This window comes from Lytechinus pictus, chromosome 2 (genome assembly GCF_037042905.1).
Source record: "Lytechinus pictus isolate F3 Inbred chromosome 2, Lp3.0, whole genome shotgun sequence".
Taxonomy (NCBI): Eukaryota; Metazoa; Echinodermata; class Echinoidea; order Temnopleuroida; family Toxopneustidae; genus Lytechinus; species Lytechinus pictus.
The window spans coordinates 26,186,990-26,214,594 of NC_087246.1; the positions used below are offsets into that span (position 1 = coordinate 26,186,990).

At 33.1% G+C, this 27,605-nt stretch overlaps 1 protein-coding gene across 2 annotated transcripts in view; it reads right to left on the reverse strand.

The window, feature by feature from the left end:
• Nucleotides 1-27,605, reverse strand: part of LOC129282238 (uncharacterized) — a 69,668-nt gene that overhangs the window by 33,920 nt on the left and 8,143 nt on the right. Inside the window, exons 3-15 of one of the 2 annotated variants that reach the window (XM_064114358.1) lie at nt 17,846-17,929; nt 16,553-16,684; nt 15,957-16,163; nt 15,166-15,333; nt 13,048-13,131; nt 11,636-11,698; nt 10,131-10,205; nt 5,575-5,658; nt 4,096-4,158; nt 3,224-3,445; nt 2,803-2,949; nt 1,746-1,829; nt 1,063-1,209 (exon numbers count right to left, since the gene is read on the reverse strand). In XM_064114358.1, the coding sequence (XP_063970428.1) occupies nt 1,063-1,209; nt 1,746-1,829; nt 2,803-2,949; nt 3,224-3,445; nt 4,096-4,158; nt 5,575-5,658; nt 10,131-10,205; nt 11,636-11,698; nt 13,048-13,131; nt 15,166-15,333; nt 15,957-16,163; nt 16,553-16,684; nt 17,846-17,929 (1,560 nt within the window). The remainder of the gene's footprint in view (nt 1-1,062; nt 1,210-1,745; nt 1,830-2,802; nt 2,950-3,223; nt 3,446-4,095; nt 4,159-5,574; nt 5,659-10,130; nt 10,206-11,635; nt 11,699-13,047; nt 13,132-15,165; nt 15,334-15,956; nt 16,164-16,552; nt 16,685-17,845; nt 17,930-27,605) is intronic. The other variant, XM_064114361.1, reaches the window with a different exon arrangement.

Sequence of the window (27,605 nt, forward strand, 5' to 3'; positions counted from 1 at the left end):
CTTAGGAGACTTCAAATGCAGGTTCTCTATTCAGAAACAGAACAATTCAAGCTTTTATCATCTAACCATTTCAGCAAAACTAAAGTAGTTGCAGAATACTTTCATGAGTAAGTCTTTAATATTAAGGTTAATTGTCATGATATCATGGTAGATCTAGATCTGTGGGGTGTTTCATAAAGCTGTTCATAAGATAAGAGCGACTGGTGAACCTTTCTTATGTGCTAGACCATCGCCAATGAAAATTTTGGTGTATACCATTTTACCAAAAGAAAGGATCACCAGTTGTTCTTAAAGTCGCTCTTAACTTACAAACAGCTTTATGAAACGGCCCCATGTGTTCATTTACATAAACCTAACTCTGTGAAATCATGAAGCTGAAAAACAATCACACTGAAGATCACCAACACAGAAAGGCACACGTGGGACAGTTAATTAATATTGTTTTTTTATATTACTAGTACATGGAAAAGTAACTACATTTGGCTGGAACACCCTGCTTATTTGACTCCTTTCTCAGCAATCACATATTCTCTTCCAGAACATGTTTTTTTTTGTTTATATATTATAACATACATTGATTTTATTGGATTCTTTGGATTCTCATTTTAGAATCATAACCACAACTGGTATTTATGATTAAAGATAAATTTCAGTTGTGGGAATGATCTCAAAATGACTTTTTACAGAATTTAATATAATGATCACCAAAGTGTCTATTTGTATGAATAAAAAATATGTGCCAAAGGATTCTGGAAGAAATTGTGTAATTGCTGAGAAATAAGCAAAATAGGCGCGGATTCGGTCACTTCCGTCGGGTCTTTATTCCAGCAATAATAATACACTGTCCCACGTGTGCCTATCTGTGTTGGCCATCTTCAGTGTGATCGTTTTTTAGCTAGATATTATGATTTCACAAAGTTCAGTTTATGTAACTGTACCAGATCTAGATCAACGATGATATATCAATACTTGACCTTGGTTTTACAGACTTTCTCACGAAATCAGTGTTATACTGCAACTACGTTCATTTAGCTTTAAGAGTGAATAAATAAAATCTACTACCTGAGACTGGCTCTCTGATAGTCTATCTCTGAGTGTGCCTAGTTCAATCTGTAATCCTTGAAAACGCTGTTGATTTTCAGAAAGGTCTGCTTGACTGCGTATTATCTCATTATGCTCTGTATCACGTTCTTCATTCAGCCTGTTCACCTGTAAAGAGACAATGTATATTAAAACACCAATTAATGGATTGTCAATGAGAATCAGTCTCTCACACTGTCAAAGAATACAAATCACCAAAATTTATTAAGCAGTTTGTATATGTTCCATTGTATTCAATTCCATTCAAATAATAATCATACTACTTTTTCTATTTTACAAGGAGATATTGCAAGATTTATAATGAACACTGTAATTATTAAGGAGTGCTTTGTAGACTTCTGTAAAGTAGGTGTTATATCAGCATCTACTAGTTAATTATATTCTAACTTTATTTTCATAGTTGGTAAGTTGAAATTTATGAAAATTAGAGTATTCAGTAGTCAAAGTGTTATTTCTAAGTAAAAGCACCCCCATAGGAAAAACAAAATAGTATGGAATTCCAATCATCTTTATAAATCCATTCAGTTATTTCACTGTGATAACTAATAAAAGCTACACATGAAAACCCCTGCTTCTATCTATAAGAGTATTCAAATTATGTTATGTATGTCATCTGAATTTATAGTGTAGGTATGTAATCTTACCATTTCTTGAAGAGAGTTTCTCTGCTGTTCAAGAGTTTTGATTTTCTCATTTGCTCTCTTCACTTTATGACGACTTTCTTCAAACTGCAAATTGACCACAAATGTTAGCATCAGCAAAAGAGATTGATAAGTGTAAACTAGATACTCAAGAATGTCATGGGCTAAAACAATATAGAATAAAATTCTAATGAAATTGTAATTGATAGAATATCAGCTCTAGTTTGGAATTTCAATGGCCTGAAGCTATACTGCGAGAAGTAGAAGAGGTTTAATAAAACTGCATAACATGATTTTAACATCTATTGGTAGGGCTCATGTAAGTTTTCATCCTAATTACCTATGTGCCCCTCCCCAAAATGTGCATTGCGCCCTCTCTTTTGCCCACAAGTTCCAACCCCCTCACTTTTTAAAGCAAATGTCTCTTTCTCTCTTCTATTTTTTTCTCCATTTTTTTGCTGCCAAAAAGTCATGAAGAAATCTATCCATTTCTTTGAGTAACATACTGTTTGGAAAGAACATCAGAGTATAATATGCTCCCAATGATATAAAGTCTGGATCTATCTGCCCTCGATTATTGATGCTGTACACTTTATTTTCAATATCATTTCTGAAAATTAAATCATCCATCATCAATGTAATTTGCTAATTATTAAAGGTCAGAGCTGTGTCCTCCCTGCAGAGATCCTGGTGGGTGTTTCATAAAGCTGTTCTTAAAGTTACGAACGACTTAACGCATGACTGGAACCTGTTCTTAGGTTATAAATCAATTATATATGGATATATCACTTGACATGAAAAAGGATCACCAGTCGTGCATAAAGTCATTTGTATCTTACGAACAGCTTTATGAAACACCCACCTGCAAGCAAATTTCATCACAAATCATCACTGTCACCATGGATCTACAGTAGGTCCGTGCTGTCACCAAACAATGGGGACTGCAAGAATGCAATGAAAAGACGCATAGCAATCCTTATAGTGGGATTCCTCCAAAAAAAATCGCAGCACAGACTTTTGCCTAAGGAATAAATTACATTTGACAGATGAATATTCATACCAGTGACTTTAATCGCTCCACCTCGTCCCTCAGCTGTGTGATGACCTCTCCCCTATGCTGCATTTGGATCATGCTATCTCTGTGCGTGACCTCCAACTCCCCTAGGTCACTCTTCAGTTTGAGAATAGCATCGTGTCTTTCAGCAACCTACATGCAGAATCATAATAACATTTTGCATAAGTTTCACTTGTTGTACAAAATCATATTCATAGCAAATTTTGGTATAAAAAGATGTCATTCAGAGTTATGCATGTATTTAGAGAAGGGAGTGTGATCTTATATTTCTGTAAAAGATAGGCTTTCACTCCTGTAAGCCCCAATATTTTAATCGTGAATAAAGCCAGGATATGAATATGAAACAGAGAAAAATAGGTCATTTATATGAACCTAATCGGAAACATTCTCTAAGAGCTAGACTTACCTCAGCAGAGAGTGCATCCTTGGCATCCTTAGAAGACGTTCTTGACATTTCTAAGGCTGTCTTCAGGTTCTCCGTCTCTGCTGCAAGATTGGTATACTTCTGTCGACTGAGCTGAAGTTCATTCTCTAGATCCTTGATAGACATACCAAGCTGCGTGATCTCTTGTCTGCTAGAGGTAAGGTCTGTTGTCAGGAGATCTATCTTGCTGTCTCTCTGCTTCAACTACAAGAGATATATGCAATGGAAAGGTATTGATCATTTTGATAAAACTAAATTGGAAAATAGCATTAAAAATGGACGTACTGAACTTTTTTTACATGCCTTCATCAGAGTAAAATCACATGAATGAACAGAATGCTAGAAAAAAATATATATATTATTGAATACCGGTAGAACCGAAAAAAAAACAATGGATGCCAAACAAAAGCTGTGATTGGCTGTCAAGGTAAAGAAATAAGGCTTAGTAAACAGCCATTAATTGATGCATTATCAACATAAACAATGCAGGGGTTTCTAATTTCTAATGCTATATTCCGAGTTTGCAGAACCAAATACTTATTTAAAACTAAATTGGAATATTGCAGTATGTTGTATCAACAATCAAGAATCATTCTTACACATATGTACAATTTAGAATTATAATAAACTGTGACTGATAATTTCTAATCAAGACTATTCAATAATAGAGAGTACATGTAATTCATCACAGAGTAATCTATGGCAAATCTTCACAAACAAGTCAAATATCAATTGGTAGATTTTGTTCATTTTGCTTGTATTGAACTGTTAATCCCATTTTGCAATGTAGCTTAGTTGAGAGAACATTAGAATGATATGTTCAAGTACCAATTGAATTCCTGCAATGAACTCACCTCTTCCGTTTTCAGCTGTAACTGATCTTCCAATCGCCTCACTTTCCTCTCTTGCCGTTCAGTCTAATCAAATCATACATAAAAGAATTGAACTCATGTTCACCTGATAATGATATGCATGCTGGTCATACCAAATACAAGTTTAATAATATCAATAATCAAAAGGGTCATAAATTATACACAATGACTTGTACTGTATTCATAAATTAGCATATTGGATCTCAATAGAAAGTTTGACATCTGGAATAAATCTGTAAGATTAATAACAAAAATTATGAAATGTGTTTCCCCTGAATGAAAAATGTAATACAACCATAACACTCTCAAAAGCATCACTCAATTAGAACCCAATACCTTGAAATGTATAACAGTTAAAGTTCCAGAAACATAAGTTAATTTAGTCAGCTCCAAGTAAGAAATAAAGCAACCTCTCACTTTTAATCTAATATGCTGTACATCCCACATTATAGATTTTAAAAAAATGAAAATGAAATTTAATAATCATTAGTACAACCACACCTTAATGATATCAATCCAGAAGGGTATATTATTGCATTATAAATTGATGCACTGCACTTTCATAATTGATTTGTCTTACATTTCTAAACAAATTTGCTACATCTGTCAATGTTTGAAATCCAATGTGCATACATGATGCAGACGTACAATGTACATGTATGTGATAATGTATGGTGTTGAAATTGAAGTTTTATTAACATGTAACTATATAATATACATACATGTACATGTATATGAATATTAAAATAACCAAGGGTGTGTTTAATATACTGGGTAATGGCCTGTGGGGATGAGAAGATGAAGATTTTACAAATGAATAATGAATACTTTCTTTCCCTGGATGTATCTCTTCAGGTACAAGCACCAATACATTAACTGGTTCTTGAGACGAAAGTGTGATAGAACATACAATTTTCTGTCCATCAAAGTGCTTTCAAGCATCAATTTGATGAAATATAAAACAGTTTATTAGAATTAGCATTGAACAACTAAACATGCAAATTGGTTCACTAATATTCTGGACATCTTGAGCAGCATTTTACCATATTACAAAGACCATCACCACTCATGCATGACTTTAATTAACAGGCTAACATGCAAAATAGAATAGAAGAAATAAGTTCTGCAGCCAGTCTAGCAACATGACTGTAGTTAAGAGTGCGCCACATTGAAGACATTTTCTAGCATCAACAAAATAAACCACATTCAACCACATTCGTTTTGTCACATTTGAAAAGAAAAATAAAATTATGCAAATTTTAACAGAACCATCACACAGCCAGGGACCCTGGATTGCATGAGTGAACCGCCTGTATGTTTTTCTACTTGCATTTAAAGGAATGAATCCAAAATCATCATATTCCTCGTTGATGTATGTCACTCATATTAGAACATACATCCTTTTCAGCAATTTTCCCGCAATACTTTTCCCGCAAAGAGTTGCTGCTTCATTGCACATACCTCAGCAATAGAATTTTCATATCTTTCTTGAAGCTTGAGCACATCAGAGCGTAGTTTCTGAATCGTATCATCTCTCCTAATAACCTACAATCAAAGTTTAGCACAAATGAAAGGCATGCAGAGAAAAAGTCCACCAGAAACAAAAGATGCATGCAGACAACACACATTGTTGTGACCAAAAAAGAATAATAATAATAGTTTTGGAAAAGAATCTATTTTGAAAATAATTATTCAAATTTCCAAGACAAAAAGACAGTTAAAAAAAAACTTATTTCAGATTTGCAAACATGCGATGGGAAAATAGCAAAAGAGATTTAAAATAATGCATGCAAACAATGTGTGTGCTGACAGGATTGCAATGAAAATCATAACCAGTAAAGTGGTCTATTTAAAAGCCTATATTTTATATGACACAATGGAAAATGAATATTTGTCAGAGCTTACAATTCATTCAATGTACTAATATAAAATCACATCCCACTGTTCAGTTTCTATTAAGTTTCTGCTTCATTTTTTTTTCTTCATCCACTATAACTGTAACAATGAACATAAATTTTTACTTTAATACAATATCTTGTACTTGACAAAATTCTGGCTTAATAGTGTTACAATATTAAAATCTGAAATCTAATTTATATTTACGAGAAAAAAAATATTTTTCAGATTTAATTTGAAGATGCTAAAAGTACTACTAGTATTACACAGCTACATTGTAATGTACATAAACTTAATAAATTCACATGAATATCATATATTCATCTAGACACTTTGTTACTTGAATTAATAAGAAATATTATCAAAATCAGACAACTGTATACATTAGTTGGTAAATGTTGAATACATGAATGCACAAATAAGAACAAATTTCAAAAAGAAAAAAGAGGAAATATTCAAAAGTGAAAGATGAAAATAAATGTGGTAAAAAAATCTTGTGAGGTATTTCTCACATTGTAAATCAAATGATTGATATACAACTGTACCATACCTCATGATACTTTTTGTTAATTTTCTTTGCTTTTCATCGATCAAAGTGATATTTCCTTTTTGTCACATAAAAAGCAGCATGCAAATATATACTTAATCATATCAATTTAAATCGAATGATTGATATGCAAAATTTTGTGGCACTTTATGTGGTATTTCTCACATCACATGATTTTAAATCAAATGATTGATATACCATACCTCATGGCACTTATTGTTCATTTTCTTTGCTTTATTTAATTAATCAATGTTGTCAGATAAATAGCAGCATGCAAATATACATGTATTTAATTATGCTATGTTATATTAATTTGGTGTCTATAAAAACTAGGAAAAGTGCAAAAACACTTGCAAAACTCAAGGCTAGTCATAAAGGCAAGAAGTAGCTTTATTGAATCTGATGCACAATAACTGCAAGAAAATTGAAAAAGAAACCTAGTGCAGTATGCCATTTTTCAAATGTCATAAAATATCTAAGTATTTAAAGGCAATCATTTCATTCCTTCAAGAGTTAAAATTGTGAAAGTTGCTCAATCAATATGCCTTAAAAGTGGTACTTTACCATCTCAAATTGAATAAGACAACTAAATTGATATTACTATTAATGTGTTTGTGTTCAATAAGCAGGTTACTTATGCAAAAGTGCACTTGGAAAACTGGTTATTAACGCAAAAGTGCATTTTAAAAAACAATGTTAAATTGATATAAGAAAGATATTAAGATATACAACAGCATTATCTATTATAAAGACATGTTATAAAATTGTAAAGAAATGGGAAAAGTACTTGTGTTACACCTCTTAATATTTAAGGCTTTTTTAAAGAGAAAGAGAGATATAGGATTCTTTTTGATGGAACAGCACTATGCATAAAAACAAATGAGTTTTGCAATTCAACATTTTTTTATAATCTAAAGAGGATTACAAGCTACGAATAAATAAAGCTACTACATTTACATGTATATATTTGCGCAAAGGTTACATGTACATTGAATAGTTACTACTTTACTTACTTCATGTGCTGGTGAAAAGCCACTCTGTCACACAAGCAAATCATCAAGATTTGTGCACGTGAACAAAACAAACAAATAAGCAATGCATGCTAAAAAAAGTTTGAAAAGGCAAGCATCTACTTAAGTTTTACAAAGGGCAAGTGCGGTGTATGATAATAATGTTGAACAAGTGGAATGCCTCTGGCGGTCTCACTTGCATCACGCGATTCAATATAGCAGCAGTGCTGACTTTGAAAACTACTATAAAATAATTATTCACAAAAACACCATCTATATAATGATGCAATACTACGTTCATTGACATTTGACCTTGTTCATGTGATCTAAAACTTGTCAGTGATACTTGATTACCCCTATATCCACATTTTATACACTAAGAACTAGACCAATATACTTACAGAGTTATGATAGTAATTCAACAAATACCCCCAACATGGCCAAAGTCCATTGACCTTTGACCTTGGTCATGTGACCTGAAACTTGGACAGATGTTCAAAGATACTTGATTACTCTTATGTCCAAGTTTCATGAATCAGATCCATAAACTTTCAAAGTTATGATGGTAATTCAACAGATACCCCCCCCCCCCCACATAGCCAAAGTTCATTGACCTTTGTCATGTGACCTAAAATTTGCACAGGATGTTCAGTGATACTTGATTATTCTTATGTCCAAGTTTCATGAATCAGATCCATAAACTTTCAAAGTTATGATGGTAATTCAACAGATACCCCCAACTTGGCCAAAGTTCATTGACCCTAAATGACCTTTGACCTTGGTCATGTGACCTGAACCTCAGGCAGGATGTTCAATAATACTTGATTAACCTTATGGCCAAGTTTCATTAACTAGGTCCATATACTTTCTAAGTTATGCTGTCATTTTCAAAATTTAACCTTCTGTTAAGATTTTGTGTTGACGCCGCCACCGTCGGAAAAGCGGCGCCTATAGTCTCACTCTGCATTGCAGGTGAGACAAAAATTGAATCTGATTTTCAAAAAAATTTCAGCTGGCCAAATTTGAAAGAATCTTTGCACCAGTCGATAACAATGAGCTGGAGGTGCTCTTCATATTATTGTAAGTGTGGGATCACACTGTGATATCTCTATATACATACACCCTGTATATTTCTTGACTTGACCATTACTGATCAACTAATAAATTAAAAACAGCTGGATTAACATTGGAAAACTACACATTGCAACAAAAAGTAAAAGAATTCTAATCTATTAGAGGCCTGTTTCATAAAGGACTTGCAACTGTTGTAATTTTGCCATTATGGCAACTACCATGGTAACAGGGCTCCGCAGCCAATCATAATCAACGTTACCATGATAGTTGCCATAATGGCAAAGTTACAACAGTTGCAAGTCCTTTATGAAACGGGCCCCAGAAAGTGCATTGAGACACCATAATATAAATATGCATAATGCAAGCATTTCACAGGAACAGTAAACAAAAATAATAATTGGGTGTTAAGTGAACTTTTAAAGAATTTAACATAAATAATGAGTAAACTACGAGACAAATCAACATCCATTGAGGTTTGATAGTAAAGAAAAGCATCCTCAATAACTGTTTGAATAATTATTTAAATAAGTTTCAAAGCCTAGAGCTTCTTTTTTTCAAATCACGACAGAAAAACTCTTTTACACATGCATCATGAGCTCGCCAGCAGTGATGAAATGTAACCAAAAACATAACAAACTTTACTCTTGCTGTGACTAAATTCATGCATGAAATCTAATATAAATGCAAGAATGCAACACTGATTTTGCTTCTTTTTTTTTTTTTTGCTCATACCTGAAATTCCAAAGATGAAAATATGAAATATATGAAGAAAGATAATGATGGAAACATGAAAATCTGAGTGAAATACTTTATCATCTCAATATTGTTTTTCAGCATAATATCAGGTTATTGTTGTTGTTGGGTTTTTTTTCTTCTTCAAATGTCTCTCCTAGAAAAAATAATGTTCAGCACTTGAGCACTCAGCAAAGTGGATATATGTGCACTCTATAAGTTGTATTATTATTTCATTTCTATAAGAATTTCTTTACAAATGTAAGTGCACAATCATACTCGCACTCTCAACTACATGTACATGTACAGAATCGTGACATACAGCAGGTGCTAATTAATGAAACTCATTTCCAGGTTAAAGAAGGCCATGATTAAATGAGCTCTCTTGTTTTTGTTCTACTTTTTCAATTTAAACTGAAAAAGAAACCGACAGATGCAATCTATTTGATTTTTTTCCTGATGATTATTACCCATTTACTATGTGACATAAAATAAGAAAAATACCATGAACTTTATGCTTCCTGATGGTGTGAAAAAAAATACACATTCTTTGTTCAAAATGTGTAAAATTGAATTAAAAAAAATAACATAACAAACAGGCAATAAATATGGGGTATTCAGAAAATAGTGCTAGATTAAAGAGTATAAACAGTGTATATGAAGCAAGTGAAGGTGAGTATAATAATGGGGAGGGTGGTAAATATATGGGATATATAACACTGGTGTGGTGATTAGTGAGGGTTTATACCACTTTATACCTCAGCCTTCAATATCTGATGATTGTCTTGTGTGGCATACTGCTTTTGATCCAGTTCCCTTCTAACTTGTTCTAGCTGTATGGTTTAGTTAGGAGCAAGTTAATTATTTTAAATAAATCTTAGTATTTAATCTTAATTATAAACAAAAACATTATGTAATAAATCCTGTTTCACAAATTATACTTGTTTGATATTCCTTAAAGTTCCACAAATGAATCTGGTATATAATATTCATATTATATACATACTGTATTTGAATACACTAATCAATGCTAAAAACATATAGCACTTCATTGAAATCAAAATCACAAACATCAGACAAAAATTTCATCAATCAATCCAAGATTCAGAATAGGCCTAAACATATAGCACTTCATTGAAATCAAAATCACAATCAGACAAAAATTTTATCAATCAATCCAAGATTCAGAATAGGCCTAAACATATCCCGATCAATTAAAAAAATATATCCTTATTTTTTCCTTATTTATAAAAAAGTGAAAGTATTAATTGACCCATTTTCTCAAAATACTGTATGTTAATTATTGTTAGCATTATAAAATAAGCATGCATTAGTTTACCTCAAGCACTACCCCCAACAAACTTTGTCTACTACATAAATATAACCAATGATACCACCGTCCACCAATGAATGAATTAAACCCAATCAAATCAGCTGTGGCCAAGTTTGGAAAAGAAATTCATGCACAAACATCACAAGATACACTATATTTCTTTCAGATTTAGTGAATTTCAGTGGCAAAATAGAAAATCACAAAGCATACAAAATTTGTTAAGTATCCCCCCCCCCCTCCTCTCCAGCCTCTAGCATTTTGTGTGATAATAACAGTATGATTAATTTGCAGACAAGGGAAAACATAAACAGACCCCCGAACAAATCTATATTTTTTAAATTGCATCTCTTTTGTGGATCTAATCATTTATCACAACAAATGGAATTAAAAAAATGATTTAATTTCATTTCCTCTGCAAGCTTTTGATATTACCTGAGGGGATAATGGAGCCATAATCAGCATAGTCTTGTCATAAAGAATTCAACAATCTTGCAAAGTATTTCTTCAGCTACCCACATGCATGTAATTCTACAAACAGTATTGAGAATTTGTTTTGCAAACATTGCAAACATCGAACCTTGTTTAAAACTGATTGCAATAAATGCGTAAAATTTTGGAAGAGATTGCACCAAGAAAAGCTTTGCCATTCCATTTTTTTATATAAAATTCTTTTTTCATTCTCTCCTCTTTTTAAAGAAAGACAGGTTGCATTCAAGTATCACATCAAGCCATGCTTAAGAATTGGGTCAGGAAATAATTTCTATACTTTCCCACTTTATATTTTTTGTCTTCTTGCTTAAATATCAGCACCCTTAATACAGACACAGATAACATTTGCTGCTGATCTAAGCTAATTCCAGTGTACAAGTATCTATGTTCACGTTGTATCATATTTTTATAGCATTCAAATAATATGATAGACAATCTTACCTCCATATTGGATTCCCTTTGTTTTGTATTCAACAATGTGATAGTCTGAGCGTGATTGGATTTCTGTGATGAAGCAAATAATAGGAACAAACCATTACAAAATGTGTAGAAAGCAACACCTTTAGATTGAATGATTGAGTCTTTGTAACTCTAATATTTGTGAGCAGGATGTGTGTCTAAACATTTTTTTCTCTCTCCCCCTCTCTCTCTCTCTCTCAAGATCTAGACAAATGTTGATAATACTAGAATCTAATTAGGTTGATGAACTAAAAGCAAACTATTAACTAAAAGATGATGAATCTCAATCATTCATCACCGATATGTGGTATGACAGGCTTTATTTATTCAAACTTAATGGGGTTGACTAATCCACTTCCATGTGTGAACTGTTCTGTACATGGAGTGTGATATTACTACCAGTGTTATCAAGCTGTTCATTTTTAATAAGCCAGAAGTTTCAGTCATCCATCAATAAAACACTTATACATAAATCAATATTCATATCCTATCAGTTATGTTGATCAACGTAATAGTCAACCTTTTCTCCTTTGTTTTTCTCTGTGGATAATGTTCACTTTATTAGAGAAAATAAGTAAAATTTTTAAACATTATGGGACAAAATATACCAACTTATTTAAAGACATTTTCTTAAGAGAGCATTGCTTAGTATTATAATAGAGTATACAAGTATATAAACTATTAAAAAAAGGTAGCGTCTCTCACACGTGTGTACAGATATTAACTACATGTATAGAAAACACATTGTTATTATTAAATAGATTCAAATAGAATAAATGATTTTCCTCTTTTCAACCAATGACGTTCGTGGCATAAGGAATGACTAGTGAAGTAGAATATAATATGATCCTATGAGTTAGATTCATATCTCACACTCAACAAAACAAATTAGTTACATATCACATCACATACCAATCAATACATTTCCTGCATGCAATACAATGTAGTAAAGAACCCAACCCAACATTCAAAGTCAAATTGATACTGAAGTGAAAACGATCTAAAAGCCATTCTAATAGATTATTTGTGACAGGAAATGAATAGAGTAATTTTCCTTTTCACAGAATGAATTTTATACATTAAGTTGATATCGTTAAGCATACACATATTTAGGGAAAATCCCTGTTACATGCTGCACATTGCTGTGCATTAAACTAAATTACAAATAAAAAAAGACATCTTTATTTTTCAAATCACCATTTCTATAAGCATATATTTGCTGGAAAGAGATGTTAAAACAAGGCGTGGCATAAAAAACAATACCCCTAACAAATACATGAATGTTGAAAAACAGCCCATGGATGATTATGTTTTAAAAATACAACAATAATCAATATGAAATTCAAATACATTTGGTATTTGTATAACAGTATTTCTGAAGAGAAGGGGCTTACCTCGGATTCTAGAATGCTCATTTCTCTCTCTAGCTCATGGATGGTTGCCTGAAGCTGTTCATTAGACTTCTCATGGTCTTTTCTCTGCACAGAAAAATACAATTACATTGCCATTCTTGCGTTGTTATTTCCTGCTAGCAGCATAAAAATAATATTTCCTTTGTTCCGCTGATTACTAGAGAATGTTTGAAGAACACTGTAAGCAATCAGTAAATTGACAGCTTTACAAAAGGAGACTGGATAATTTGACTTGTTTACAAGAAAGTGCAATCATGTAGTGCAATTGCAGTGAAGTAAAACAGGATAAAAGAGTTGCAATTTTGTCTCTTACATTTTTAAGGTGTTTTTTTTAACATGTTGTACTCTTTATATGTAAAATTGAATATTGTTGGCATTGCATCTATCTTTACTTTCTCTTCCTCTTTCCTATATCTTTTTTCTTCTTTCTTCCAATTATCTGTTTCTCAATTCTCCCTATCCCTTCTCTCTTCTTGTAAGATGAGTCCGCCCCGACTGTGGTTGATTTGAATGGATGGAGAATTGAAAGTGTAAGGTGTTATGCTTATTTCGGCTCTCTTTTCGTTCGGGTCGGCTTGTTGTTGGGCCGGACTTGTCCTTTTTTAAAAACTTTGATGCATGTCCAACAATCTTTTATATGTTTCAGTGCTCCAATCGACCTGGTTAACCCGCCTTTTTGTCCGATTACACCGATTTATCGTTCTCTTCATAATAATCTACAATGCTATTCAATGATTCAAAAATACAATTGTTACTCAATTCTTTTCCTGTGTTGTTCTTACTGTTTCCGTTCCACACGTGTTAAATACTTATTAATATTTGATCAACCTAATTCCATATCGCCACTCATTTATGTTTCTTGTTACCTTTGCAAGGTCGAACGGAGGTCACTCTTTATTGTGTATTGACTGGCTGTTTGATATGTATTTTTTATCCATATATAATATATACCTTGTTTGTATAATTGCGTTTTTTGTCAATTTATATGTCTTTTTTTTTTACCTTGTACTAGCATTTGCAATTCAGCCTTTGGCTGCAACGAATGTTTTTTTGATGTATTAATAAAGACCATTATTACAAGAAACAAAATCATTCAATATCATACAAAATACTCAACCCACCTCATTACACAAACAAAATATCTTCTAACAAGCACACTGTACACCATCTATAGAATAGAGAACATTTCAAGTTAACCACTGTACCTATATATTGTAGCTACAATGATAATGACACTATTTCACAAACAAGAAATAATAAAGAGCTTTGGGTAGGAAATGATAAACAAAGAAAGAATCCACACCCATCTCTCTCCATTTCACTCTATCACTGATACCAAGAACGATCTACATGTACAATCTCGTGAGGGCCGTCTGCACCATCCCGAGTTTTCAAATTAGCGCGCTATTTCTGATCCGGCAAATTATCCCGATCTAAACAATCTCGAGATTATTTGCAATGGAGACGCAATTATCGCGCTAGTTCGTAGGATTAATCTCGAGATTGCAATCCCAAGTCAACTTGGGATTATTTGCAAAATAAAAAAAAATTCGTAGGTGCAGACGCACTCGGGATTATTTATTCACGGCGTCAGACCATAATGCATCGATGCCTCGCGATTGGAATTGCTATTCTTGCGATGGTGGAGACGGGGTTTCTTGAATCTCGAGATTAATCGCGAAGAGGGCCGATCGGGCTAAAATCTCGAGATTGAGCAAACTCGGGATGGTGCAGCACCGCCTATTGATTCCATACACAGACAATGCAAACATCTAATCTGAGTGTTTATCATATAAATACATTATACCCTCGTTGACCTGCCCTTTATTTGAATTATGGTAGAGTATTAAGGAAATAAAATTGTTTCACCTCATTAAAATAAGACGACCATTAAAGCAATCCTAGCAACCAATTAATAAATCTGATGCATCAAGCACACAAAGGAAAGATCAATCTAGTGGAGGCTTGCTGTACCATTTCTGTCTCATCAGCAAGAGCCTGTTCACACTGCCAAAGCTTTAATATAACCTAGAGACAACTTAAATGAACAAGAGCCTGTTAAGACTGCCGAAGCTCTAACATAATCTAGTGGAGACTCACCGTTTCTTTTTCATCAGCTAGGCTTTGTTCAGACTGCCGAAGCTCCGTCTTTAGCTTCATAATAGTAATATCTTTATCCGTCTCACTGACCATTCTTTGTTGTTCACGGTCATGCATGGTAGCTAGACTGGTCTGTGCGGATCCAAGCACTACATCTCGTCTTGCAAGCTAGTATTCAAAAGACGTGTATTTCACTGCACTATACATTGATTTGCTCTTGCTTTGTTGCATGATATTGCATTGCAAATTATATTCAAGAGGACAAGAGGAAGAAAAGATCCACATTTCATTCACAGTACAGAAGGTTCTGCTTTACACTTGAACTATTCAACAAATTACCAGCAAAATGAGCAAATGCCATTTTAGTTTAAACGGAGAAATCTCACCCCACATCAAGTATTTTGCAAGAAAATAAAATGAAATATTTGCCATGCATAAAGAAATGGTCACTGATAAGTTGCAATATATAAAAAAGTAACTGATTAAGAAAGAATAAATTAACAAGAATAAATCATGGAAATTAATAAATTAGCAAGAATAAATTATGAAAATAAACCAACAGCTAAAAGAAAAAAAGCTTTATTATTTACACATACCGGTACATAGTAGGCATCATACAATACGAAGAAAGTCACATAAAACAAAACAGTTTTAAGTATCTTTCATACAGTGATCAAAGTAAACATTCTAAAATACAGATTATTTATTTATTAAAATGAAATATGAATGTCCACATATTACAGAAAAGGGAATATTTCTTTTTCAAAACAACAGATGTAACATACACATACCTCATCAGTGGCAGACTTTTGTTCCTCCCTCATGTCCTTAAGTTGTTCTTGGAGTTCACTGATCATGACATCACGTTTAGCAAGTTGAGCCTTCAAGTCTCCAATGTGACCTTGTAGAATCTGCTCAGAAGACTTGATGCTTTCCCTTAGAGATGCAGGACCTAGGACTTGATCCTCTTGAATTACTCTCAAGTCAAGAGATGAAAACTACATCATGCAAGTAAAATAACATGTAAACTGTAAGTACTACATTGTAAATTAAGCTGTAAATAAAACAGTAAACACAAGTAACTCATAAACGACAAATAAAAGTAACTATTATCAAACAGTTTAAAGTGGTACAGACTTTTATCAATGATTTATCTGCCATAGGGAAAATCTACAGTATAGGGATGGAGAGCATTTAATTATTTTTTTAAAATACAAATTCATTTTCTTAACTTTTTACTAGATGTAAATCTCTTTTGATGCAATTTTTTTATAAAGAGCATACGCAGTTTAATATGAAGTTATGAACATATATTATAACATATCTTCTCATGGTGAAGAAATGATTTCTTGAGACATAAAAATGAGCATTGAATTGAAATGCTTGCCTCCCATTTTCCTGTTGCTCTAGCCTGGGTGATGACCCCAATAAGAATGTTGAGGTCATGTCGAAGGTCATTGTTTTCATCTCTCAAACCAGCTGCATCTTCTGATACACGGTCATATCGATGATGGAGATCCTGGATGTATAACCAGATGTGAATAGATAAATCAATTTTCTATTGTATTTGCATTTTATCTTTAATACAAGTTTCATTTTACAAATCTGAATGAATTTACACATGTTAACAATAACTTTCACTGTTCTTGATATTTTTAAATTAATCAAACCCCTTTGTCCAAGCCAATCATATCCATTGATTTTAGTAGCTTGTAACAGTTGTTATTACAAATTATTTTACTAGTTGTTTCATAAAATTCTATCCTGTTGTGGATCTCGGACCAGAATCATAACACACATTGGTGAATATGTACCTTTGTTCATATCTAATGAAGATTTCAATTCAAACTTGTTTGCTCTGAAAGGTTGAAACTCTGTTTACACCAATCCGCCTGCATGTTTTATTTGCTTTTCATATGAATTTCGGATGGAATTTCTTATCAAAACATCTTACTTTTATCTCTCACACACTACTGCACCGATGAATCCATGAAGGGATAATTTCAATGAACACCCATTCCTTTCTCCGGTCGAATTGTACATAATAATGTGATGAAGCATTGTTAATCATGTCAATATTAGGGAGAACTACCGCCTTTTTAGAAAAGGATATCAAAAGATTGTGGATATTTGAAAATTATTATGCACTTGTCAAACTATGATTGTTCAATTTCTAAACAAATCTCATTTAAATTGTTGGTGTTAAAATTCTAAAGAACAATACTGCCTAATCTAAAAGATTTAGGAAGAAAATTTTTGTATCACTGCAATCTGAAAATGCTATTTTAAGTTTCCTACATGTACATCTACAGTAAAAATAATAATAAACATACTAACCATTGATAACTATAAATTATCATTGATAATGTTGATGGTTTATAATTCAATTTACAATAATTCTCATAATTATTTAGTGAATACATAAATGTTTTTGTAAAACAGGTGAATTTAATTCCCTCTTCTTTTTATGCCAATACCAGGGCTCCTTTACATCTTACAGAGGCAGTTTTTTTTTTTATTCTACAAGCACATCTCTCTTTGGTGAAATCTATTTCTTAATGTTTAAGTCTTTTATGATACATTATCTTCCCTTCACTTTTTATTAATCAAAATCGCATAATGACATCTTCAAGGATATCAACCTTTTTTTTCATCATTGTGCAATTAAATCTTAACTTACATCCAGCGTTTGGCAAGCTGATGATTTCTCCAAGGTAAGGGCTTTAACTTCATGCTCCATGCTTCTCTGCCTTGATGCCGTTTCCTAGGTAACATGCCAAAGAAAATTGAGTTGGAGGCAAAAAGGGTGAATGATGGGAGAGAGGGAATGAATAAAGAGATTGGGAATGATTATCCCTATTGTATGCACATTGAAGATCCCCGAGTTTCACTTCAAATTTATTTCCTAGAGACTTAGAGAGCAATAAACATTATCAGTTATATAAATTTAATACAGTATAATCACTTTTTTGTGTGTACAGAATGTTATTACAATTCCACTTTCCCTGGGAAGTGAAAATGTTGTTTTTTCATGTTATTATTTATACAAAGTGCTAGGATTGCTAAAAAAAGCCTCTTGACAAATTGCATATATACAGTAAAAACACTATTTTAAAATCGTATACAATGCTATTTACTACATGTATGAACCTTACAGAAGTTGTTTAACAGATCAAACAACCGTGCTTAATTTTGAGAATTAGATATTGATAATAAAACTTTGTTGTTTAAACACTTGTTTATCTTGTTTAAACCGCTTGTAACAACTACTGTAGTGTTAATATAGTTCAGCATTGTATAAAAAAATTTCAACAGCATTTTTACTGTGGACATAACACTTAAATGTAATATTCTTGTACAAAGAGATTGGGAGAGAAACTATTAAAAATAAAAAGATAAGTAAAGATTGCATAGCTTACATTATGCAAATTAAAAAGTAATAAAGTGAGTCAATTTATTCAAATACTATCAAGAATAAAAAGACCATCCCCAATGTACTGTAAATGTTCCATTTAAAGAAAAAAACAGTAAGTCATGATTACATACTAATTGTCCCCGCTTGTTCAAGGACTTTCAGTAACTGTGATACATTGACATCATGTTTTATTGTACATGTACTCCTCAGGTACCAAGACTTAAGGGGGGCATGGAAATGAAAATCCATTGTCAAAATCACAGAGCAGTGTCTATTGCATTTGCCAGGCAACAGTACATACTGTACATGTACATATACATCACTCCCAGACCAAGACATTTTTAAAACAAATTTCACTAAGATCTCAATATGTACATTACATGTACATGAAAAGGCCATCATGCATCTTTCTCGTGAACTCACCCCACAAAAAGGTGGTGTTGTTACGCTTTTCCAATTTCCATTCGGTTTAACATACAATATCTCATTTGATGTAACGATCAACAGACCGAACTCGCACTGCATGAGCATGTTTTGCATCGAAATTCATAAATTTCACATGAAAAAAAAAATCAATTTTTATGTGTCATATAAACCCAATAATGAATGTTTTTTCATTCGTGCAATGGACAGAATACTTCATTCAGTGAAAGATGAAATAATGATTGGCTCGTTGAATGGATCATTTCATCTTTCACCTCATGAAGTATTCTGTCCATTGCACTCATAAACATTCATTATTTGTATAACATAACACAAATGGGTCGAGTTCAAGACACATGGCCATAATTCATTTTCCAAAGAGTTGATATCCCTGACCCATTTAGTACAATACATGTAGCATGATGGTTAAACGCATTCTCTACGTGAGTACCACATTTAGCTGTAAATAATTCATAAGAAACGCACTGCTTTCCATTTTCATCCGTGTTGAATCTGACATTTCAATCTTACAAAAGTGTGGTGGCAGCAGTGGTTGTTGAAACAATTTTTTTTCCATCCATTGATTGTTAATGAAAATCTTAATAATTTGTTGATATTCAGTGCCCTCTGTCAGTAAGTTGATTATTCTTATTTTAAAAGGGGCCCTTTCAGCAGGTATCTCATGAATTTATTGATCTGATATCCAGGGGGTGCTTCACGAAGATTGAAGTATGACTTAAGGACGTTCCACAGTTAAAATGAAGTCCATGTCATTTTCACCAAATTTTGCAGAGAGTAAGTTACTTTGGTATCTATACATTATGAAAATGCAAAAAGTAATATAGGTTCATGTGCTTATTTTTTTTCTACGGGTCTTCAAAGTCGCCGTATTTGAATGATATGCAATCTTGCGCAATCAAGAGAATTATGCCTCTCTTAGACCTCACGAATTCACCAAATGAGTTTAAATCATCTTTACTCAGTGGATACCGCATCAAACTTCATAAATTTTTCAAGTGATATATCAAAGTGTATACCAAAGTAAAAGAAAGTCTTTTAATTGGTAAAACTATATCTATTCAGAGTCAGTAGCGCCCTCATTTGGCAAGAATGGTGCAAAAACTCGGAAAAAAACAAATCTTCAAAGACGTGAATCTACTCAAAAATTAAAAAAGTATTTTGTAAGCTGCACTTTTTTCAAAATCCATGTCATTTTCATCAAATTCGGCTAAATTGTAGAAGAATGCATATCAAAGGTATAGGGATGATAAAAAAATGGGGTCCATGTGCTCGTTTTTTAACTATGAGTGTCCAAAGTGATGCGAGTTAGCATGAAAATCGCCGAAAATGCGCCCAAAACGTGTAAAAGTCTAATAATACCGTTTAAAATGCGAATGGTTCCGTAGTTTTGCTCCCTAACATTCAAAATCCATGTCATTTTCATCATACTCTCTAGATTTGTAGAGGAATATATTCTGAAGACGTTAAAATATTAAAAATATGGGGTCCATGTGCTCGTTATCAAACTATCAGTGTCTAAAATGTTGCGAGTTGGCTTGAAACAGTTTATAATGCACCTAAAACGGCCAAAGTCTAATACCGTCCAAAATGTCTAAAATACGAATGGTTCCTTATTCCTGCTCCCAAACATTCAAAATCCATGTCATTTTCATCATACTCTCTAGATTTGTAGAAGAATATCTTCTGAAGAAGTTAAGACATTTAAATAATGGGGTCCATGTGCTCGTTTTCAAATTATCAGTGTCCAAAGTATAGCGAGTTGGCTTTAAACAGCCAAAAATGCGGCGAAAACAAGCAAAAGTCTGTTAATACCGTCTAAAATGCGAATGGTTCCGTAGTCTTGCTCCCAAATATTGAAAATCCATGTCATTTTCATCATACTTTGCACATAGATATTTTAGCACCTGATTATTCCAAATATGCAAAAATTAACATGGGTCCATGTGCTTATTTTTTTTCTATATGAGCTTCAAAGTTAACCCAAAATGGATGATGTTCTTAAGAGTTGCGCATCCAAAAGAATTTGGCATTTTTAGACCTCACGAGATCGCAACAATGAGTTTAAATATCTATTACTCAGTCAAAATACATGAAAATTTCATCAAATTTTGCAATATGATTAATAATTGTATCCGTAAGATGGATAATCTATCTATATTGCTGTCGATTGTTTGCTCATTTAAGTCTAACAACAATCTCATTTCTTAAAAATTGCGGGAAAGATATCGATCAACCTCAAAAATTTCAAATTTCAATAACAAACTTATGTCATTTTCACCAAACTTTGCAAAGTTGTAGAGGAAGGTATACCTAAGAGGTGCAAACATTAAAAAATATGGGTTCATGTGCTTGTTTTCAAACTATCAGCACTCTTTTTAGAGCAAATTTGCTTCTTAAAACACCCGAAAACGCGCCAGAATCTATATGACGGAAAATTCCGAACCACTTTTCCATTTATTTAAACTCGGGGTCATATTCATCATACTTTGCAGCACTACAGAGAAACTATTTTGAAATTATAGAGGAATAAAATGAATGGTCCATGGAATAATTACAGTTTATTAGCTTCATAAAATAACACATCGGATCTGCAGTTAGTGCAGATAAGGAGAAAAATCAGCTAACATTACCTACAGCTGATTAATCACCAGTTCATCCATTGTGACGTCAGCGCGCGGAGTGTAAAATATGCGCAGATCATGATGCGCACAAACGTAACTGTGGAACGTCCTTTAGTCGCACTTAAATACCGACGCGTACATACACACTATCTTATTGATAGATATGCAGTAGTGCTCGTCCTCATGACACGATCTGACCAATGTGGTCAAGCCTTTCATACTGTGCAAAACTCAATGTTTAAGTGCGACTGTAAGTCATACTTAAATCTTTGCGAAAAACCCCCCAGGACCGATATCAGAATGCTACGAAAAAAAAATATTAAGTCATGAAACCCTCAGTTCTAGAGAAGTGGTTTTGTACATAAAATATGAGGCCGTTCTCACTACGTTCCTAAAACTAGTTTACTGGAAACTAGTTTAGTGGAAACTAGTTTAATGCGTAGTGAGAATGGTCGAAGCGGTCTTTGAAGCGATCTTCCGAACAAGTTCGGAAAACCACCTTGCGATGTAGTTTTCAAGATCGCTTCGCCTCGGTAAACTGGTTTTAGCGCAAGTGAGGACACAACCGTTCTTCAGGAAGCGATCTTCGCACATTTTGAGCGTGCTACTCCACATGACAGGTGTAGAATGCCTACGCTGTGGTTTCGAATTTCGCACGAAACGTGTCACCCAACTGAGAGCGTTTCCATAGCAACAAGATCGCTTTCGTGAAATGATTTTGAAAACCATTTTTGTGTGATCAAGTGGGAACGCTAGCAAAGCAATCTTCAAAACTGGTTTCCTGAACCAGTTACCAGTAAACTAGTTTTAGAAAAGGTAACAAGCCTCTACTTCAAAAATATGCAGATGTTTTAAGTGAACAAAATACATAATTTATGAAAAATCACAAAAAAATCATATCAAATACATGTATTTATAACAATTTTATATTTTACAACTGTCATATCATAACTGTTTTAGGGCATACAAATTAATGAATATAATCGATAACAAATTGGGCATATTACCACACATTCATGTAATGTATTAATGAATTGAAGTGACTGTGACAGTCACGGGGGTTACTTACATGTACATATATTTTTAACGGACAATGTACGCCAACATGATATTGGTAGCTTCAAATTGTATATCACTGTATACTTCAATTATGAAAATTTATAACCTAAAATGTAATTTAAATGTAAATTACTATTACTGCACACTGTGGATAGCAAAGTCAAAATCATATCATTAAAGATTCAAATAAGTAACAACAAAAAATGGGCATAAATTGCATTACTGATATTTTTTTTAAATAACTCCTCTTTTCCCATTATACAGTGCTTATCAAAAAAAGTTTACACTTTGAATTAATCCTGTAAAATTACATATATTTGAAATTATCCTGAAGCTTTTTCGACATTTAAACATTGATACAGTTCTCTTTATCAAGCTTTATGACAATATAAATGTCGAAAATCTTTCTGCTTGAGTGAGCACCACTTACTTAATTTTGATAAGTTTGTGAAAAATGATTTGCACAGAAATTGGAAATAAATGACTAAAAATAAAAGTTAATCATAAAGAACACATGGATTTTAGCTATAAATATCAATTTAAAGATATCTTTTATCTTTCTAACTTGATTCCTTGCCCAAAAATTCATACTTACATGCACCCCTCCCCCCCCCCCCCCCAATGCCATCGTGATGATATCTGCTTTACACATACATGTAGCTGTGATTCACATGAAATGGCTTAGGCTTGATTTTCATTTTGTTAATTAATGTCAAGCTTGGAGAAAGTGTGGAGAAACAAGTATCAAATGAAATATGAAATGTGGTCCCACTTAAAATGTTAAAAACTTGAAACAATGCTGGAGCTGTCTGAAATAATCTTTTGTTTATATTCAGTTTTATCCTCAGATCCAGCTGGCACAAAAAAGGTAAATGTAATGCATACCTCGGGTTAAAAAGTGAATTTGGGTGGCAAAGTTGTTACAAAATATTTGAATTTATCTGTTTTAAATCATTTTACTAAAATGCAAAGAAATGTATGAGAAATGTACCGCAAGGTCAGTTTGCTTTCGCCTTTTTCCTTGACACAGCATGAAAATGATAATTTCTGCGAAAGGCGAAAGCAAACTGATTTCTGCGAGCTTCACAAAAATGGACAGTGCTCATTTAAGTTTAACATTCTGTCAAATTTTTTACTTTCATTTGATAGATGAGACCCAAACCCAAGAATATGAGTTAAACATTTATCCCCATATTTTATATTTTTCAATTCCCAGTATATTTTCAAAGTGTAAACTTTGTATCGATACGCAATGTATATGGGGGTGTTTCTCAAAAATCACTTCTTTATTATTCATTATCACGCACTTGTATAAAACAATACTCTCTGACTCTCCTGAGGATCAAAAGCAGGGTTGGAGTTAATAGTTGAGTAGAAACTTGCAATGAAGGGCACACATGAGTATTACAGACCCCCATTCACTCACGTGTTATATCATAGCTCATCAAAAAATCATCAAAAATCAATCCCTCGATAGATTTTGCTTTAATTCACTGACATTAGTCACAATTAACAGTACATTAAAGATAAATTCCAGTATTTGCAGTAAACACTGATTTCATGAGAAAATCTGTAAAACAAGGCTTAATTGTCAGTATATCATCGAGGATCTAGATCTGGTACAGTTACATAAACCGAACTTTGTGAAATCTTGAAATCTACGCTGAAAAATGTTCACGCTGAAGATCACCAACACAGATAAGCGCACGTGGGGCAGTGTATTATTATTGCTTTGAGCGTCGGGCACGACGCCCTACCCGAATCCTGTGCTTATTTGCTGATTTCTCAGCAATTACACAATTTCTTCCAGAATCCTTTGGCACATATGTTTTATTTAAATACAAACAGACACTTTGGTGGTCATTTTATTGGATTCTGTACGAACTCATTTTGATATCGTTACCAAAACTGGCATTTACCTTTAAGACTTGATATGTTAATCAGGTACTTGCCCAGCTCAATCAAAAGTTAAATGGCCTGAAATAAGACTAACCATAATTTCGGCCAGTTCATTGCCAGAAAAAACAGAACTGCATTGTGGGTAATAATAATTAAAATGAAAGACAAAAATGCAGTCTAGCCTCTCCAAACGCCTTAATTATGAAAGAGTATGAACATAGCATTATCTCTATCGTTCTTCTTTTGATATACAAACATTTGATCTATTTTTAATGAATTATTTTAATCAATAAAGTCATGTGATCTTTACTTACGCCTGTCCGACATGCTTTGCGTGCAGATGAATTACTCTCATGTGCCCTATACTGAGGGTCAAATGACAAAAAGTTGAAAATAATGGTCTCAAAAGAAAGAGTGGGTTCTCCTGAAGAGATTGATACCTTGCATTCAATACCTAATCTGACTAAACGTGTTAAAAGAAAAGAAAACGTCTCATTAGACGCCCCTGATTTTAATGTAAAAATACAGTGTTCCATTCATATATTTTGTGCGCTTCCTATAGGCTATGGTATTGCAGCTACAAGTTCTACTTGTTTGATGTCAATCAATGGGCTAAAATATATATTGTGTGGAGTTACAACTTCTTGTTAGCATGTTTAATTTTGTTTGAAGTGATTTATTACCTTTTTTATTCGCATACAAATAAACAAAGTAAATAAAAGAAAATTGATAACAAACAAATAGTGTAAGCAATTCTTGTGCTCATATCGCCTCTCTTCCTCATTATAACTCACAAGTTGGGGGGGGTGCTATAGACATATACCATCAACCCCGCCCTGCGTACAAGCTAGGAGGATGGGGTATGTACCCCGACTCAGCTCGCCCCCCCCCCCCCGCGTAGCTTTCAACGAAGTGAATAGTATTCAAGTGCGCAATCTATGATGTATAACATCTGACTGAGACAAGTTTATGTATTTTAATGTTTTGTTCATCTTTCTTTCTCGGCGTGCTCTAAATATTGAAAATAGGAATCCTTGATGATAATTAGAAGTTATGTATCATTTTGAAATCCCTACTTATTTAATTTCACACTCTCAAACCAACCAGATCTGATCTCCTATTGGCAGTAGAAACTCGCATTTCTGCATGATAAATGATAATAGGCATTGAATATACATTTGAAAGCGTCATTTCAGCATCGTAAGCGATAAATGCACCAAATGCCGAGTTATATACTTATCAACTGCTGTTAAACATAACCTATCACTTTGTATAAAACTGTTTGAAGCATTCTCACCACTGATTTCTAGCAGACGACGCCCAGCCATAGCAACGACAGTGTAGAAGTGTAGTCGTGCTATAGGGCACACATGAGTATTACAGACCCCCATTCACTCACGTGTTATATCATAGCTCATCAAAAAATCATCAAAAATCAATCCCTCGATAGATTTTGCTTTAATTCACTGACATTAGTCACAATTAACAGTACATTAAGACTTGATATGTTAATCAGGTACTTGCCCAGCTCAATCAAAAGTTAAATGGCCTGAAATAAGACTAAACATAATTTCGGCCAGTTCATTGCCAGAAAAAACATAACTGCATTGTGGGTAATAATAATTAAAATGAAAGACAAAAATGCAGTCTAGCCTCCCCAAATGCCTTAATTATGAAAGAGTATGAACATAGCATTATCTCTATCGTTCTTCTTTTGATATACAAACATTTGATCTATTTTTAATGAATTATTTTAATCAATAAAGTCATGTGATCTTTACTTACGCCTGTCCGACATGCTTTGCGCGCAGATGAATTACTCTCATGTGCCCTATAAAGCCTCACTGACATGGAGGTTCAATGACATTGATAAGAGACTATCATACATGCATAACAAATTGAATGAGAATGAGTGTCTGATACACATTACAAAGAATATGGCACTCACAAATATTTACATACAATCACTCATCATTTGATATATCATGCTAAATAATATATTCCGAAGAAAATTATGGCAAATATTACAGTTATTTTACTGTACATAACTACATGTACTATAGATGCAAATGATCAATAACTTCAACCTAGCAGAGTCCACACTTCATGAAAATAAAGGGCAAAATGTATGTAGGTCTACACTGTTGTTTTTGGATATTTTTAAAGTAATTTCCATATATATGGAAATATGTTTGTATGGCATTTTAGCATAAATTTGTTATATATTTTTTATATACATGTATGTATAGCATTTGTTCTTTTGAGATCGTATGACAAAATCTTTGAATTTTTAAACTGAATAGTACGTACACCTGTATGTTGTAGAAGGCTTTTTAATCTTCCCCTTTATATAATATATTGTACATGTAGGTGTACATGATTTGTTGCTCAAAAAATCATGAAACAAGTAGATTACACATGTACATGTACATGTATTTCCTTTTCATTCACTTTCTCCATGTACGCCACAAATAAACAAATTTTCATGGTTGTAAATTTACTAATTTACTAATAAAATCACTGTGAAGTATTTATTCAGCTTTTTTAGTTGACAGTATTGTACAATTTAATGAAAGGAAAAAAGGATCAACAGAATTAATTTTTTAGTCTCAGTTCAGCCCAGAGACACATGTAATGACCAGGCAGACACTGAGCAAAGTTGTAAGCTAAATAGAGTAGGAAATAATTTTTATTTTTATTAGCTTTTTTTTTTCCACATAGGGCGACTGCAGAATTTGGGGCTATTTCTTTCATTTTAAAGACTACTTTTTAGGGGCAACAAGCAATTACGCAGTAAAAGCAATTATTATAATTTTGTCATAGTTAGAAAATCAATATTCTAAATGATCTTGAATATTGCAGATCTTGGGGCAACTCTAGAAAGAATGATCGCCTCAAAGCATGCATTTTGGGGGAATTTTAGGGCGATTTGGGCAGTCATGTATTTCTTTCGCTGAAGTTGAACACTTACATTCTTTCGATCACTTCTTTGTCACAAGGTA